The sequence below is a fragment of the Prinia subflava genome, chromosome 8, assembly GCF_021018805.1.
Source record: "Prinia subflava isolate CZ2003 ecotype Zambia chromosome 8, Cam_Psub_1.2, whole genome shotgun sequence".
In the NCBI taxonomy this organism is placed as follows: domain Eukaryota; kingdom Metazoa; phylum Chordata; class Aves; order Passeriformes; family Cisticolidae; genus Prinia; species Prinia subflava.
The window spans coordinates 6,101,466-6,118,051 of NC_086254.1; the positions used below are offsets into that span (position 1 = coordinate 6,101,466).

A 16,586-nucleotide genomic window follows, 5' to 3' on the forward strand; every position below is an offset into this window, starting at 1 on the left:
CTTCCCCACTGGTTTTGGGAGGAGTTCGTGCCAAAATATTTGTATTTCCTGGGATTCTGGATCTGGCAGAGTTCTGCCTTTCCTCCCTTTCTCTGTGGCTGCGTTTGGGCCGATTGTAACGCCCCAGCAATGCCGATTGTAATGCCCTGAGCAAGGAGCATCCCCGCTCCTTCCCTCCCGCGGTCCCGGGGCCTCCCCTGCTGCCGGCCGAGGGCAGCGCGGCCCCGCCGGTGAGCCCCGGCCGCCGGTGAGCCCCGGCCGCCGGTGAGCCCCGGCCGCCGGTGAGCCCCGGCCGCCGGTGAGCCCCGGCCGCCGGTGAGCCCCGGCCGCCGGTGAGCCCCGGCCGCCGGTGAGCCCCGGCCGCCGGTGAGCCCCGGCCGCCGGTGAGCCCCGGCCGCCGGTGAGCCCCGGCCGCCGGTGAGCCCCGGCCGCCGGTGAGCCCCGGCCGAGGAGCCCTGGGCGCTCCCGGAGCCGCGCGGTTCGCAGGGATGAGCCCCGGTCCCGCTCCCGGGGCCGCCCGGGCGGCTCCGCCCGCCGGGACCCGGATGGGCCCGTCCGTGACGCGGGGCCGCGGCCGCTCCCCCGGGCCCGAGCCGAGCCGCAGGTGAGCGAGGCGGGGACGGCCGGCCCCGCTCCCTCATGCCCTCATCGCTCCCCTCATCCCCTCATCGCTCCCCTCATCCCCTCATCGCTCCCCTCATCCCCTCATCGCTCCCCTCATGCCCTCATCGCTCCCCTCATCCCCTCATCGCTCCCCTCATCCCCTCATCGCTCCCCTCATGCCCTCATCGCTCCCCTCATGCCCTCATCGCTCCCCTCATCCGCTCCGTCCCCGGCGGGGCGTTCCCCGCCGCTCCGGTACCGACCCGCGGCAGGTGAGGGAGCGGCGGGGAGGCCGCGGGGCTGGAGGGGTCGGGGAGCGTGAGGGGAGCGGAGGGACCGCGGCCACCCCCGGCCAGCGGTGGCGCCGGTCAGGCTGTCACCCTGGCAAGGCGCCAGGTGAGAGTTAAGAGTTAATTATTGATTAGTTATCAATGAATTATTGGTTGTTTGCCTGACTCTCGGCGTGCCCGCCGCCTGGGTTTGTGCTGCCCCATGCACCCGGCATGGTGATGTCTGTGTGTGATGCCTGTGCTCCGCAGAGCTGTCAGACGGCTCCAAGCTGTAAAAGCTGTGGAATTCTGTGTGAGGGGCAGTGCCAGGCACCAGGCAGTGCAGCCCCAGTGTCCTTTACACACCGGGCACTCCAGCCAGGGGTCCCTGCTGTCCTGCCCTGCCCCGTCACTGTGACGGGGAGTTTCCTCCCATACACCCTGTCCTTGCTCTCAGCTGCAAAAGTTGGGTCACACCGCCCTTTCCTCACACTCTGTGTTGTTGTTCACCACTAGAAATGCTGGAGTTTTACAGTCCAGGATGCTCTAGGCCAATGCATAACACAGTTTATTGCAGCTCAGAGATCCCAGCCCCTCTTCCAGGATGTTTCTTTGCTGTCCTGACACAGATTCATTGGAATTTACTGTATTCACACAAACCTTTCAGTCATCTGTGTCTCTTGAAGCTGGTGATGCAGGCACTGTTAAATAGGTCTCATTCTACTCCAGTTTCACTTTTCAAAGGGGAGCCTTCTAACAATCCAGCTGATATCTCCCAAAACAAGCACATCCCAAAGAGTTACCTTTGAACAGGAGTTTGTGTGGGACTCCTGTGATGGGTTCATACATCAGAAATGTTTTTTTTGATGAAAAAGCCTTTGACTCTATAACCATTATGTCATTTTTTGTTGGTGTGTAGCTTTTTTGGTGTTGTAACTTTGCCAACACTGGTGTATCCTCAGAAGGTATTTAAGAAGTTGTTGAAACCAATATGGGGAAGATGAGGAAACAGCAGAGCTTTGAAAAACTTCTATAAATCTTAGCATCAAGCCCAATTCAAGGGTTGCTGTCATTCCCTGGGGAATGAAGCCAAACTGGCAGGGCCAGTTCATTTACTGAGCTTTCTCTGCTGTGTGTGGGACAATATCTGAGCTGTCCCCAGCAAAGCTCCAGGAAGCAATCCCTGTTTTTAAATGACAGCTGGGAGGACTGGAAGGAGGCATTTCTGGTAGAGTTGGATGCTGCTGATGTGTGGTTCAATCGAATATATGATTTAATGATAATTTTGTTTATTGGCGGTGTTTTCTCATTAACTATCTGTTGATCTAGAGCTAGATGTATTTGAAAGTGAAATGGAGGTGTTTGTTTAGTTTAAATAAATTCTGTAAATTTAATGAGAGATTTAACAAAGGAATATTTCTGCACATAGTTAAAGAGAATTATTGCACATGCTTAAGGTGCAAAGAAAAGGATCAGCCCAGGTTTGGATGGGGCTTGGAGCAACCTGGTCTGTGGACGTGGCAGGAGGATGGAACTGGATGATCTGTAGGGTCCAGTTCAACCCAAACTATTCTGGGATTCAGGATGTGTTTTTTTCATGAAATGCAGTAATTAACTTCTGGTTCTCTTTTAGGAGGACTCTGCTCCTGCCAGCACAGCTCTGTTCCACTGCTCCCTGGGTGAACAGGTGAAGCCAGCCCACAGAGAAACTTCACTCACCTTTTAATGACTGTCAAAAAACAGGTTCAACTTGTCAGTCATTGATCTTTTTACTGCCACCAAGCTTGTTCTCAAAATCCTGTTCTCACCATGTTCTGCTAAACCTCTTTATTGAGGGATTGTTTGGAGTGGATGTTCCAGTGGCAGAGAAGGTTGGTACTCCTGAGCACAACATAATTAATGCTGCCTCATGGCTTTTTTTCTTAAACCTTGGTGTCATATTGAAGGAGACTATGAAAGAGGGGAAAAAAAATCCCTTTTTCTCAGGCCTCTAGCTGTGTTAGGAAAGAAGCCCTTTTTGGTGCAGTGCCAAATGGATGAACTTACCCCAAAACCCATTCTGTGGTCAATAATGCTGATATATTTAATGGATTGAATGTTGTTTATTCACACTACACTCCATTTAAGTGAAATCTGTGGGACATCCTGGAAAACTGCAGACAAAGAACATATTTTTGGTCAATATTGTGTTTTTCTGAGTACTCTGAAGAGAACTAGAAATAGCAGCCAAAGCACTAGTGTCAAGTGGCAGCTTTATAAATAATACATTCACAGTAAATACAGGCTCACTCCCAATTTTTGACTGTGCATCTTATAAATGCTGTTCTGCAAGCTCTTTCTGGCTGATAATTTGTTTACCTCTTTAAAGGAATCCCTAGCAAAATAATCTTTCATTTACATTGTGTCTGTTCTTTATCTGTGAGGCATAGTTGAATTGTTTGGATAATTGATAATGTCAGAATAAACCTTGTTATTGGACAAATATTACAATTATTAATAGGGTGTGGCCCTTCAGAAGCACTTCCATCCTTATTTATCTGCCTGTGCATTGGACTGGGGTGGAAAAATTATTATAAACTGCAGAGAAGAGAAATGAAATCCCTCTCTGAGCTGAGCCAACCCTCTAAATGAGCTGCAAGCTTAAACAAAAAAACTTCACAGTAGTTCCTTATCTGTGTTTATTAAGGTGTTAAACAGGATCTAGAATTCATCTCCAAATTTTGGGGAAGGGAGGCTGTGGGGATTCCCACAGAATGTGGAGATTTTGGTCTGCTCAGGTCTCTCTAAAGCCCCTGTTTTGCTCAGGAGCATCCCAGGTCTGTCTGGGCTCACTCTGAGCTTAACATTTCCTTTAGGAGCTGAGATCTAACACTGTGCACAATGACTGTTAGCAGAATTATTTAGGCAGATTTTTAAAATTTTATGTCATTTTTTCCTTGCTGATTTTGAGGGGAAGCATCCTTTAGTTAATAAATAAATGTGCCACATGTGCTTGTGGAAATAATCCTCCTCTTTCTATATTTGAGAGAAGGTTTGGAGGCAGACACAGCCTCTGGACTGTGTTTGTTAGGGAGTTGTGATGCTGCTGGAGACATCCTGGGAGCGGGGATTTTACATAACGCAGTGTAAGGAGAGCACCGGCCTTTCTCTTTGCTACTCTGCTCATTCGATTGTTATTTTTATCCCGCAGTTTGTCAGCGCATCCCATTCTAGTGAAGATGGACTGAGAAGCCTTGTAGGCGTTAAATTCAATTGACAATTAGCAGCGTGATAAGAGTTCAATATTTGTGTCTCGTGTGCGCGTCCTGTGCGGTGTGATGCGGGCAGGGAAGCGCCTGCTCCCCCTGGCTGGGGAGAAATCCCGGTTTTCCCAATTCCCGGGGAATTCCAGAGCCCAGCCGAGCCCGCTGCCGCCTGAAGGTGACAGACAGAGCCGGGTGTCGCCAATGTGGCAGCGACGCGTTGCCGCGTCCCGCCCCTGGCGAGGGACAGGCTGCGACAGCGGCCACCCAAATTCTCCAGCAAATGACATTTCCCTGCAAAGCCGCGCCGGAGCCAATCGCTCCCTGCACCGCGCAGCCAATGGATGCCGGGCTCTTCCCAGCGCTGCCAGCGGCCCGAGGGCCTCGGAGCAGCGGTGCCGGCGGCGATCGTGCCCGCAGCCTCTCCCGGGGAGCTCGGCATCCCTGCGCCTCCCTCTCCGGGAATAACGCTGCCGCTGCCGGGAGCGCCCCGTGAGTGGCGTGATTCGCGTAATTAATTTGGGTCTCCCCTCAGCACTGCCACGGCCTCCTCCTGCCCAGCAGAGCTGCTCCGCAGAGCCAGAGGGATGGTGGTAGTCACGGGGCAGGGCAAAGGGAGTGCCACCCCGGATGATGCCATGTCGAGCTCGGATGCAGAGGATGATTTCCAAGAGCCGGCCACCCCCACCGCCACCCAGGCAGGACAGGCGCTGCCGCTGCTGCCTCAGCAGGTAAGAGCTCACCTGGGCTGGGGGTGATCACACGCTGCTCCGGCGCTGAAGAATTCGGGATTTCGTTGTGGATACCCCCCCTCACTTAACATGTTTGAATAAAACGAGGTCTCTTGAATTTATTTCACTAGCTCGGCAGCTTTACTTACAAGTTCCATCCAGGTTTGGGCTTGAGACGTGCAGTGAAATGTTTATTGTGCTACTTAAGGCATCCTAAGGTGTGATAGTAAGATTTTAGGCCTGATGTAAAGGAATACAAATTTTTTTTTAGTGTCTAGAACAGTGTGCTTGTAAAGGAACCAGCTAAGGTTGACCTGGGATTTCTTCCCTTTATTTTTTCTCTCTGTGTAAGGCTGGGGAAGGGGTTTTGTTTTGTTCTTTCCCCAAAAGAGCCAAGAGGAAACATTAATATCTCAAACATCTGCTATTCCAGCTGAGTGATTTCTGCTGTTTCAGATTCCCAGCTACAGTTAAACCCCTCCCAAACCCGATTCCTCCCAGCAGCCAAAACATCCAAATTTTTACCCCTCCGAGCTCCGTGACCTGTGGCAGTGGCGCAGGAACCGCGCGTTTTCCCCGGTGACAAACTGCAGGTGCCTTTTGGAAGCCTTTGTCCCCTGCAGAGGACGGGGGGGGCTCCTTGCTGATGTCCCTGTTGTTTTGCAGTTCCCAGAGGTTGTCCCCCTGAACGTGGGCGGGATGTTCTTCACCACCAGGCTGTCCACGCTGCGCAGGTACGAGGACACCATGCTGGCTGCCATGTTCAGCGGCAGGCACTACATCCCCACGGACGCCGAGGGCAGGTACTTCATCGACAGGGATGGCACCTACTTCGGGTATGTGAAAAAGGCTTGTTGTGTGTGTGGCTCTATGCAGATATTTACTATATACAATAATGCTAGGTAGAAAAGTTATGCTGTATTGACATTTGAATAATATAGTAAATGTAGTTTTTAGCATTAAGTTTTAGTAGTAAAAGAATTGTGTGTAAGATATTTTCTTTAGCTCAAGAAGAAAAGAAAAAAAAAAAAAAAAAGAGGGAGAGGCCCAGAGGTGTTTCTCAACAGAGATAACAGTTACAACAAGAAGAAGAGAACCCCCCCTTAGGACTTTCAGAAGACAAGAGGCATATCTCCCTGCATCCACAGAAGCCACCTGGTCAACCCAGACTGAATCCACACGAACCACCTGGTCAAGCCCAACTCCTGGACGCCCAGGATTAGAAGGGGGACTCTGGGCAAACGGGTCTGTCTTAAGATAAAGATTGCACAATTTTGAAATTTTGGTCTTCAAAAAGGGGACATTCCTCCCGAAGGAGGCCCTTCTCCTTCACAGCCTTTGTCTGAGAGGGAGGGGGGACGGTAGACCCGGGCTACCTTCTTTGCTCTTATTTGTCTCATTATTTGTCCTGTCTCTGAAAACCTTTTTAAACTTTTATTATTGTATTAATTTTTGTAACCAATTTTTATTCTTTATTAAATTTTCATAAATTTCAAAAAGCGAGTGATTGGCGTTTATCACAGGGTATGCACACGTCCTCAGGGCAAAAAAACCCTTACTTTTAAGCTTATTTTTAACAGTTTTTTCCCTTAGAGTTAAATTATAAGCGTGCAGCATTTAACGTTACACGCCTTCAAAGCATCACAGGAGGAACTGCCGTTTAAAACTCTTTGTTGGTTGAAGCAAAAACAAGAAATGCTTTGAGTTGGGGCATTGTCTCCCCTAGAGTATCTCCTTTCAAGGTATCAGGTTGTTCTGGTGGTTTGAAGAAGTGTTTGGTGTTGCTTTACATTGGAAATTCCTTTGCACAGCACTGGGTTTTAACTGATATTCAGGATGTGTAAGGAAGAGGGAATGGAAAGAATGAATCTAGGATTCTTACACAGTTGAAAGTATGATGTTTTCAATCTTTAAACAGAATATAACTGATAAAAAAAGCACAAACCTTTAAAGAATGTCTTTTTCTAAATTATTTTTGTTGGTAGTGCCATATTCCTTCACCTCCAGGATTCCTTCCTAAGTGCTCCTAAGCTTTTATTTTGTTTTAAATTAAGCTAACCTTGATTACTAATGCTCTGTTTGAATTGGGGTGAGATTGCTAAAAAAGGGTTCAGGTCTTTGCCCAAAGCTCACATTCCAATTTATCCCTAATTTTTGTTTCTCCTGTATAGACATTTCCTTATTGTCTTCAACAGAAAACATTGAATTATTTTCAAAGCACTTTTGGGTTGTACCATAATCCAGGACAGAGATAGATTAAGACACTGTTTATTTTAAATAATTGTGTCTTTACATGAGGTAATTGTTGGAAAATCAATTAATTTGTGATGTTATCAACCTCAATTGAAAATAGAGCTGGAACAGAGCCAGGTTAGCACGTGCTGTATTTGCTGTCATTCTAAGATTGCAGTAATGCTTCTTTTATTTGATAAGGTTTTCTTGGTTAGCACTTAAAAAGTGATTATTTTGTTTATTTGATAAAGGTTTTGTTGGTTAATACTTATAAAGTAATTTCTTTCCCTGTCAAAAGATCCTGTTGCTGGACAATGTTTCAGAACTGCCAGGAAATATTCTGTCTCTTTTTTAAAAATTTGGATTATTATTCTTTAAATGGCTCTGATCTGTGAAGAGAAACCTCCTTTGCAGATGTCCCATCCATTCAGCTGGATCTGTGTGGAATAAAATGTCCATTAATATGATTCTCTGGGAAAATGCAGAAGTTTATTTTGTCCCAGACCTAAATTTGAAATGCGGTGACCACAATCTCTTTCCCATGAAACAGTCTGGCCTCTTCTGTGTTATAAATGGTTTCCTCCACGTTGAATGTTTGGTTTAAAATCCACTCAGATTTTTTCAAATGAGTTTTGGCATCAGCTGAGGCAAAATGTGAAATGATGGCTTGGAAACCTGAACGTGGCAAACGGTTTTACAAACAAATGTTGGGAATGTGGCTCATTTATTTCACTTACTGTCTCAACAGAGCAAACAACGAATATCCAGCATTTCCTCTCCTTTCCCACCTGTAGCAGTTTTGGCAGAAATGTGTTTGTTATTGATATTTTTGCTCTTTTTTTTTTTAGAGACATACTAAACTTCCTCCGATCTGGTGACCTGCCCCCCCGAGAGCGAGTGAGGTCAGTGTACAAGGAAGCTCAGTATTATTCCATAGGACCCTTGCTAGACAATCTAGAGGATATCCAGCCTCTTAAAGGAGAAAAAGTTAGACAAGCTTTCCTGGGCCTAATGCCATATTACAAAGGTAAATAATCAAAGTAGCACTGACTCTTTCTTCTAGTGGGATTCCAGTGTTAAACCTCGTGCTTTCAGTCTGCTCGCAGCTCCCAAACTGATCCTGTTGCAGGTTTATTCTGTATTTTTCATGTGTTTGGGTCTTTGAGGTCTCCACATAAATTCAATCTGCTCTCAGCTCCCAAACTGATCCCATTGTAGGTTTATTCTGTATTTTTCATGTGTTTAGGTCTTTGAGATCTCCACATCCATTCAGTCTGCTCTCAGCTCCCAAACTGATCCTGTTGAAGGTTTATTCTGTATTTTTCATGTGTTTGGGTCTTTGAGGTCTCCACATAAATTCAATCTGCTCTCAGCTCCCAAACTGATCCCACTGCAGGTTTATTCTGTATTTTTCATGTGTTTGGGTCTTTGAGGTTCACATCCATTCAGTCTGCTCTCAGCTCCCAAACTGATCCCATTGCAGGTTTATTCTGTATTTTTCATGTGTTTGGGTCTTTGGGGTCTCCACATCCTGCTGCATCCCAGGGTGTGGATTTCTGTGCTTAAAAGGGAGCAGGATTAGTCTGTGATGTTATTAAATGAGAAAGTTTGTCTGCATTTGTTCTGTCAGGACTTGCAACTGAATAAACTTGGCCTGGTAGTGGGGCCAGATAACTTGGGCATGTACTAAGGCCACCAAGATCACCGGGTAACCAAGACTGATTTGATTATTTTATATTTTGCTACATGCTGCTAATACCTCGCTGAGAACAAGCACAGTGAAACATTTCACATGCAATAATTGCTTTTGACCTCTCTCCCTGGGTGGTTTGCTGGGACCCTCAATCCTCCGTGTCTCTTGCAGACCACCTGGAGCGGATCATCGAGATCGCCAAGCTGCGCGCCACGCAGCGGAAGGCGCGCTTCGCCAAGCTCAAGGTGTGCGTGTTCAAGGAGGAGATGCCCATCACCCCCTACGAGTGCCCCCACTTCAACTCGCTGCGCTTCGAGCGCAGCGAGAGCGACACCAAGCTCTTCGAGCACCACTGCGAGGTGGACGTGTCCTTCGGGCCCTGGGAGGCCGTGGCCGACGTCTACGACCTGCTGCACTGCATCGTCACCGACCTGTCTGCGCGCGGCATCGCCGTGGACCACCAGTGCATCGGCGTGTGCGACAAGCACCTCGTCAACCACTACTACTGCAAGCGCCCCATCTACGAGTTCAAGATCACCTGGTGGTGAGCCGGGCTGGGCAGGGCACGGCGGGACCCCCACGGGAGAAATGGGCTTGGAAGGAGAGCTGCTGGTCAGTGGTGGCTGAGCAGAGACAAAGACTTCCAGAGGACATTTGTTCTTTCAAGGTGAGCTGCTGGTCAGTTGTGGTGGCTGAGCAGAGACAAAGACTCCTACAGGACAATTGTTCTTTCAAGGTGAGACAATTGTTCAGAGACAAAGACTTCTAGAGGATAAATGTTCTTTCAACATGAGCTGCTGGTCAGTGGTGGGGCTGAGCAGAGGAGAGGACAAATGTTCTTTGTGAGTTGTGGTGGCTGAGCAAAACATGGAAGGACTCCCAGAGGATAAATGTTCTTTCAACATGAGCTGCTGGTCAGTGGTGGGGCTGAGCAGAGACAAAGACTCCTACAGGACAATTGTTCTTTCAAGGTGAGCTGCTGGTCAGTGGTGGTGGCTGAGCAGAGACAAAGACTTCTGGAGGATAAATGTTTTTTCATCATGAGCTGCTGGTCAGTGGTGGTGGCTGAGCAGAGACAAAGACTTCTAGAGGATAAATGTTTTTTCATCATGAGCTGCTGGTCAGTTGTGGGGCTGAGCAGAGGAGAGAAGGACTCCTACAGGACAAATGTTCTTTGTGAGTTGTGGTGGCTGAGCAAACCATGGAAGGACTCCTAGAGGACAAATGTTCTTTCTGATGAGCTGCTGGTCAGTGGTGGTGGCTGAGCAGAGACAAAGACTTCTAGAGGATAAATGTTCTTTCAAGATGAGCTGCTGGTCAGTGGTGGGGGCTGAGCAAACCATGGAAGGATTTCTAGAGGATAAATGTTCTTTGTGAGTTGTGGTGGCTGAGCAAAGCATGGAAGGACTCCCAGAGGAGAAATGTTCTTTCTGATGAGCTGCTGGTCAGTGGTGGCAGAGCAAAGGGATGAAAGGACTCCTGGAGGAGAACTGTTCTTCCAGGATGAGGCGCTGGTGAGCTCTGCTGGCTGAGCAAAGGATGGAAGGACTCCTAGGGGACAATACTCTGTCAAGGTGACCTGCTGGTGAGCTGTGGCACAGCAAAGGGTGGAAGGACTGACTCCCAGAGGACAAATGTCCTTTCAGGATGAGCTGCTGGTGAGCTGTGGTGGCACACTGAGGGGTGAGAGGACTCCCAGGGGACAAATGTCCTTTCAGGATGTGCTGCTGGTGAGCTGTGGTGACACACTGAGGGGTGAGAGGACTCCCAGGGGACAAATGTCCTTTCAGGATGTGCTGCTGGTGAGCTGTGGTGACACACTGAGGGGTGAGAGGACTCCTGGAGGACAAATGTCCTTTCAGGATGTGCTGCTGGTGAGCTGTGGTGACACACTGAGGGGTGAGAGGACTCCCAGGGGACAAATGGCCTTTCAGGATGTGCTGCTGGTGAGCTGTGGTGGCACACTGAGGGGTGAGAAGACTCCTGGAGGACAAACGTTCTTGGCAGTTGCGTTGCTGCTCACATTCCTTGGGATCAGCTGCTGGCAGGGGTTGGGAAAACCTCTGGAAACTTGAAAAACCAGCCTGAAATCAGACTGTCTGCTCAGGTACCTTCACGAGGCACAAAACAAAATCACCTCATGGAAAGGATGGATGGAGGGCATGGCTGAACATCTGCTGAAAGGTGCCACCAACCACGTGGCTCCAGGGTGGAATTGCAGATTTTTCATGCGTTTTTGGGAATCTGGGGTGCTACTAAAGCTGACGTTACAGTTTTACCCTCTTAGAAATGTTTGAGTTCCTCCTTCAACTTTATAAAATTTGAGTCACACCCAGCACAAAGATTCTGGAGATGTCATTTTGATGTACTAGATAATTTAAGAAAAAAAAAGTATTCCCTATATATTATTAATTGTTGTCAGGGTTAAGCTGTATTTCTTTTTTAATTAAGAATCTATGTTGTGAATTATAATGTTATACTTCAATTATTTCCATTGTTATCAAAAGGAATAGCAGATCTGGAATATATTCCTTAATGCTTTTAGGAATAATAACTGTTTATGGAAGACTTGTGCCTGTTTTTAGCCTTAGAAATTCTAAATGTTTACAATATCTACAAAAAAAAAGCTCTTTAGAATCAGGTCATTTACAAAGGCTTTTGGTAACTGAGAAAATCCTGTCTGTATGTTCCTATTAGCAGTAGTAAGAGGAATATTTAATGTATATTATTTTATTACTGACTCTTTTTACATTCTGTGATATTAAACTTTATTTTAGACTTAAAGTCAGATGACATTAGACAAGTGCTTCCTTCACCTCACCTTTTCCAGACAATTAAATCTTAATTTTATCCTTCTTGTTGACCCTTCTTGGTGTCATAGAAGGGAAAACAAAGTTCAAACTTCATATTCAGATACTTCTCCACTCTAAAGCAGTAGGAAATTTCTTTCCATGCTGGAAGAGGCAGCCACTGCAGAATCATATTTTCTTCAGAAGGTCATTTTGTACTTCTGACATGAGCAACAGCATCCCAAATTTCAACTGTGGAATTCAGCCCAGAACTGAGAGGGAGAAAAGTCTGAAAATCTCATTGTTTTGTGAGGTACAGAAAACTCCAACCCGCTTGAAGGGGCTTCAAAATAATCCTAAAGAGAGGGAAAAATTAAATATTTGCATATTGCATTCCATTGGATTAATTAATCCAACAATATTGCTTAACTAAACTTCTGACCAAAATTCTTACGAAACATTAATGACAGTGATCAAAATTCTCCTCCATTTTCTGAGGCAATTTTTAGAATAAGAACTTCAGGATCAAATTGTCTTGCAAAAAAAAAAGAGACTTTTTTTTGCCTTGTCACCCTTTTAGATGTTTAATTTAGGAATGGAATTGTCTCTCTGAGGTGGGTGTCTCCTGCTGATCTCTGCAATCCTGGCACAGGATCATTGTCGAGTGCTGACTTTCAAGGGCAGAGAGAAATTTGAATAGAGGGAGTTCTGCACATTTGGATCTAAATTTGTTTCAATTGTTTCCTGAAATAATGGCCTCGGTGTTACAGGTCCTTGGAGTTGTGTTTGGCAACCCGAAATTAAAAGTTAAACTGAGACTGAAGTTCCCTGCAAAGAGAGGAAGTTTTGCTTGGTTTCTTTGCTGCCTTCATTTTTTCTTTCTTTCCAAGGAATCTAAACTGCAAACCCCAATTTCATATAAAATTGAATAACATCTTAAAGCTGAGCCTTACAAAGTTTTAGCTGCTTGTGCACTTCAGATATTTAAGTTCAGGATTTTCAGATATTTAATTTCCAGAATTACAGATATTTACAGTTTCATATTTACAATATTCAGATTACAATGAGAATTGCAGTTTTACTGGAATTTTCAGTGGGGTTTTTTTACCACTTCCTATAAATGTATTTACAGAACTCTGGTTGGAATTCCAGCACTCCCTGCAGAAATGGATCATAATTTGATTTTCACAGTGTGTTTTCTGGTTTGGCTTTAGGAATTTCCCTGCTGTTGTTCAGGAAAGGCTGTGATGACAAAATTCCTGTTTCAGTCATTTTGTTCCTCCTTAATATGCACACACTGGGATTTTGTAACTTTTTCCTGTTCATTGCTTAAATAATTAAGGAAAGCGACCCAACTAAAAAAAAAAAAAAAGAAAATCTTTGTATCAGCCATGTCTTAATCAAAGTTCTCACCCTCCTGAAGACATTAAGTGCAATACTGGAAAGGAAAACATGAATTTTAGCTGACAAGCTTTAATTTAGTGCTGGGATGTGTGATTTGTTCAGGTTAACAATATTTTAGTTGTTCCAAGCAGTCTTTGTTTACAAGGATTTAGCTGCCCTTGCCCAGCCTGTGCTCATTTTTTGCAGAAGCAGAAGAATTGTGCAGGTGGATGGCAGGGGAGTGTAATCTAAAACTGGGTTGTGGAACGTGATTGATTCTCTTATCTGGGCCTGTAGCTTTGAAATTCCACATTTGCAACAAAAAATGGGAGTGGCTGATCTCTTAAATCTGTGTTTGAGAGGACTGAGGATTTTTGTATAGAATTGTAGCATTAAACTATGGAATACTGCTTCTTTTTTTTCTTTTTTTTTTCCTTTAGTACTTTTCTTTATATCTGGGCAGAGTTCTGAGCAGAGTTCTGCTAATACATATTTTTCTCTGCTCCCTTAGTTTTTTTTTCCCACTTTATCATTTCCAAAGCCACTTTCCCACCCTCACACTCCCAAATCTCTGTGTTATGGTCTCCTGTCCATTTAAATGTTGGAGGAATGGTGGGACAGTTGAAGGATATTTATTTAAAATTAAAACTGTTATTTTTTTTAAATTGCTGTGTGTGAACAAAAACATGACAATTTTTAACTTTCCCTTTTATATCCATTGTGGAGTGGTTTTTAACAGGGAACAAAGGGAGGTCTCATGTGGAGTGAGCTGGCCAATTCCACAGCACATGAAATGTTTCTGTCTCTGTTTTGTAGGAAGGAATAAAAACAAAATTAAAATAGGAAAATAAACAAAAGGAAAATTATCCTTATGAAGCACTCAAAAATGACATGAAAAGGTGTTTGTGTACAGCAGCCACTTATTGGCTGCTGAGCTCAAGAGTTTAAAAATATATCTAAAAATAACTTTTGGATTTGGTGTAGACTTTTAACTTGAATATCCAATATTCTGCACAGGAATCTGAAATATTCCTTGCTGAACCTCCATCCTCCTCAGAGGAGAGTGAAGGTGCTGCCAGCTTTGGTCTGGGAAGCCTTTGTGCCCTAAGCAGATCCTCTGTGGTCCTTGTGCACCTGCTGGATTTTTAATTCTAATTTTTATTTAAACCTACAATGAGGGATCAGTTTCTGCATCATCAAGGGTGTGAGTTCTGGGTTTTTTTGGAAGCACTTCAGGTTTAGTTACCTTAAACAAAAGCAGTAAATTATTGCAGCAGGAATTTCTACATCACTTCCTTTTAAGATTTTTTTTAAGTTTTAGGGAAACACCTCATGATGTCATATGCAAATACCTAAATTTGTTAATGTGAGTATTTTTGAGTGAGGTGTCTGGGCTGAGCATTCCCAGTTAAAGACTCCAACTGGATCCCCCCTTCAGCCCCTTCTCTAACCTCTCACAGCCACAATTCCATGGACAGGAAATTCCTGTCCTCTGCTGCACCCTCAGATTTATTTGCCAGGTGAATACTCAGTCTATTTTAAACTCATTATTAAATTAATATTTTAATATCGCAGTATGGTGACTGTTAGTTGCTAAAGAATCTTATTTATAAAATCTCATTACTCTCAAAAATATCTGGATAAATGGATTAAACTAACAGAGAACACATTCACTTTAATTTCACTCTTCTGCTTTATTCTTTTTCTAATGACTGTTAAGAAATATAAATATATCTTCTTTTAAGGGCTTACACAGGAATATGTATTCAGCCTAAGAACTGTATTTTGGGAGCTGAGGGCCTTGCTGTGCCCTGCACGATCCCTCATCTGTTTATTGGGGTTTTTTTCTTCCCTAAAAAGCTAATTACTGACATAATTAAAAGTTTTGTAGCTTCATTAGGCATTTGCAGGCCGAGGGAGCCCAGGTTTATCCTCATTGTTCAGAGATGAGAGGGGACACGGTGAGGGGGATGGAGGTGGCAGCAGGGAGGAATTCCTGTCAGAGCTGCAGAATTGTTCTTTGTGTTTGCTGAGGCACAGAACACGCACCCAATTTGTGTGGAAATCCATCAGGGTGGGAGAGGAAAGGGGAGAAAACCCCGGGGCTGTGGATTGCTCACACACAAATCTGCTTCAGAGCACCTGGGTGCCACAGCAGTGACACCCGGGACACAATGCCAGGGGTAAGGGAGGACTGCAGGGCAGGCACCACAGAAAAATCATCTCTCAACTCATCCTGAACTCCGGGAGAGATTCCTCTCACTTCTTTTAATGATTCCTTTCACTTCTTTTAATGACTGCTGTACCCTGGACAATTTATAGACTCCACTGGTTTAAAGTTGTGGTTGGCATTACTGAGCCCTGAAAACGTTTTTAGGTTTTTCACACGCAGCACAGAGGACCCAGGATAGTTCTAAATTTTGGGCTATGACAAAAAAAAAAACCCCTTCCATCTTTCATTATCTCTCTGCAAACAAGCTGATTTCAGAGGATAATTCTGTTCTGTTATTATCTCCTGTATATAATTCTCTAACTGGAAATCACTTTCCAGAACAGCAGTTCGTAGTCGTTTTACTTACACAAGCTTAGTATAAGTTTACCTCCACTTTCACTGTGACTTTTATAAATGGATTTTGTTTTGCTGAATTATAAATTGTATGTGTCTATGCATTGTAACCCGTAATGCCTTTGAAAATCCAGCCTGGATGCTAATGATCAGGGTTTGGAATTATCTCCAAATGTGTTTTGTTATTAATTATGTTGATGTGTGATGTTCAATACTGTGAGTACTGCAGTGTATTATTTCTTAATACTTTTTTCAGTTCAGGTAATATATAGTCTGTATGTTTTTTATTTAAAACACATAGAAGAAAATGTGGATATAAAGGTTGTGTTGTGCAATAAAAGATTATGATACTGACAACTGTTGGAATTCTGGCTCATCTGGTCTGCAGCCACTGCAGTGCTTTTCCTCACTTTCCTTGGGATTTGAGTGTGCTTTGCCTGATTGCAAATGAAAACGAAGACAGGAATCTGTGTCCGGGCTGTTTTAATGGCATTTGGTGGTTTATCATCACTTCTGAGCAGACGGCACTTGTGACACGGCCCGGGATCAGCTCATTCCAATGATTCCCATTCCATCCCTCCCTCCCCACCCACTGCTGTGACAGAGCACGGGGACGGTCCCAGCAATGTCCCCGTGGTCCTGCAATGCTCAAAAAGAACCTTTTGCCTGTTTTCAGAAGAATTTCCCTTTGTTCTGAAGTCATTTCCTTGCCGTACATCTGTCCTGCTGGAGCGCTCCTGGCTCACTGTGGGAGGTCCGTGCTGAGAAAAAAAGAAGAAAAGAGGGGGGGGGAAAGAAAAAAAAAAAAAACAAAAAAAAAGAGAGATGGAACCCAGACACAATACCGGGTTACTGAGAGTGGAAAGAGGAGTTTGAAATAGCAGCGGGTATTTATTTTTACATTTCCCGAAGGCAGCTCTGGGGTGCCCGTGCGGGCCTCGGAGCCCCGAGGAGCAGGTGCGGGTACGGAGAAGGGAGGGAGGCTGCAGGGAGGGAATTCGCTACGCTGAGAGGGGATAACAAAACGCTGAGGCGAGGGCGTGTGGCGGTGCTCACACAGCAGCACGGCCGTGTAACA

The 16,586-nt window shown here is 45.3% G+C and overlaps 1 protein-coding gene across 4 annotated transcripts; it reads left to right on the forward strand.

Moving 5' to 3' along the window:
• The first annotated feature begins 618 nt into the window (after positions 1 to 618).
• On the forward strand, positions 619 to 16,298 carry KCTD7 (potassium channel tetramerization domain containing 7). Of its 4 annotated transcripts, none has more exons than XM_063402560.1 (6): positions 619 to 999; positions 2,506 to 2,615; positions 4,650 to 4,845; positions 5,512 to 5,681; positions 7,926 to 7,979; positions 8,942 to 16,298. In XM_063402560.1, the coding sequence occupies exons 3-6, from the start codon at positions 4,702 to 4,704 to the stop codon at positions 9,537 to 9,539; spliced, it is 966 nt and encodes a 321-aa protein (XP_063258630.1). In that variant the 5' UTR covers positions 619 to 999; positions 2,506 to 2,615; positions 4,650 to 4,701; the 3' UTR covers positions 9,540 to 16,298. The 4 variants fall into 4 exon arrangements, with proteins under 4 accessions (XP_063258630.1, XP_063258631.1, XP_063258629.1 ...); XM_063402561.1 differs by lacking the exon at positions 619 to 999 and having other exon boundaries at positions 2,608 to 2,743; positions 7,926 to 8,104; positions 8,942 to 9,437; positions 9,507 to 16,298; XM_063402559.1 differs by lacking the exon at positions 619 to 999 and having other exon boundaries at positions 2,608 to 2,743; positions 8,942 to 9,437; positions 9,507 to 16,298.
• The last annotated feature ends 288 nt before the right edge of the window (positions 16,299 to 16,586 follow it).

Coding starts and splice junctions, on each gene's coding strand:
- KCTD7 (XM_063402558.1), top strand. CDS start 2,724: ATGTTCCAGTGGCAGAGAAG. Junction 2,744..4,649: donor ATGTTCCAGTGGCAGAGAAG/GTTGGTACTCCT, acceptor GTCTCCCCTCAG/CACTGCCACGGCCTCCTCCT. Junction 5,682..7,925: donor AGGGATGGCACCTACTTCGG/GTATGTGAAAAA, acceptor TTTTTTTTTTAG/AGACATACTAAACTTCCTCC.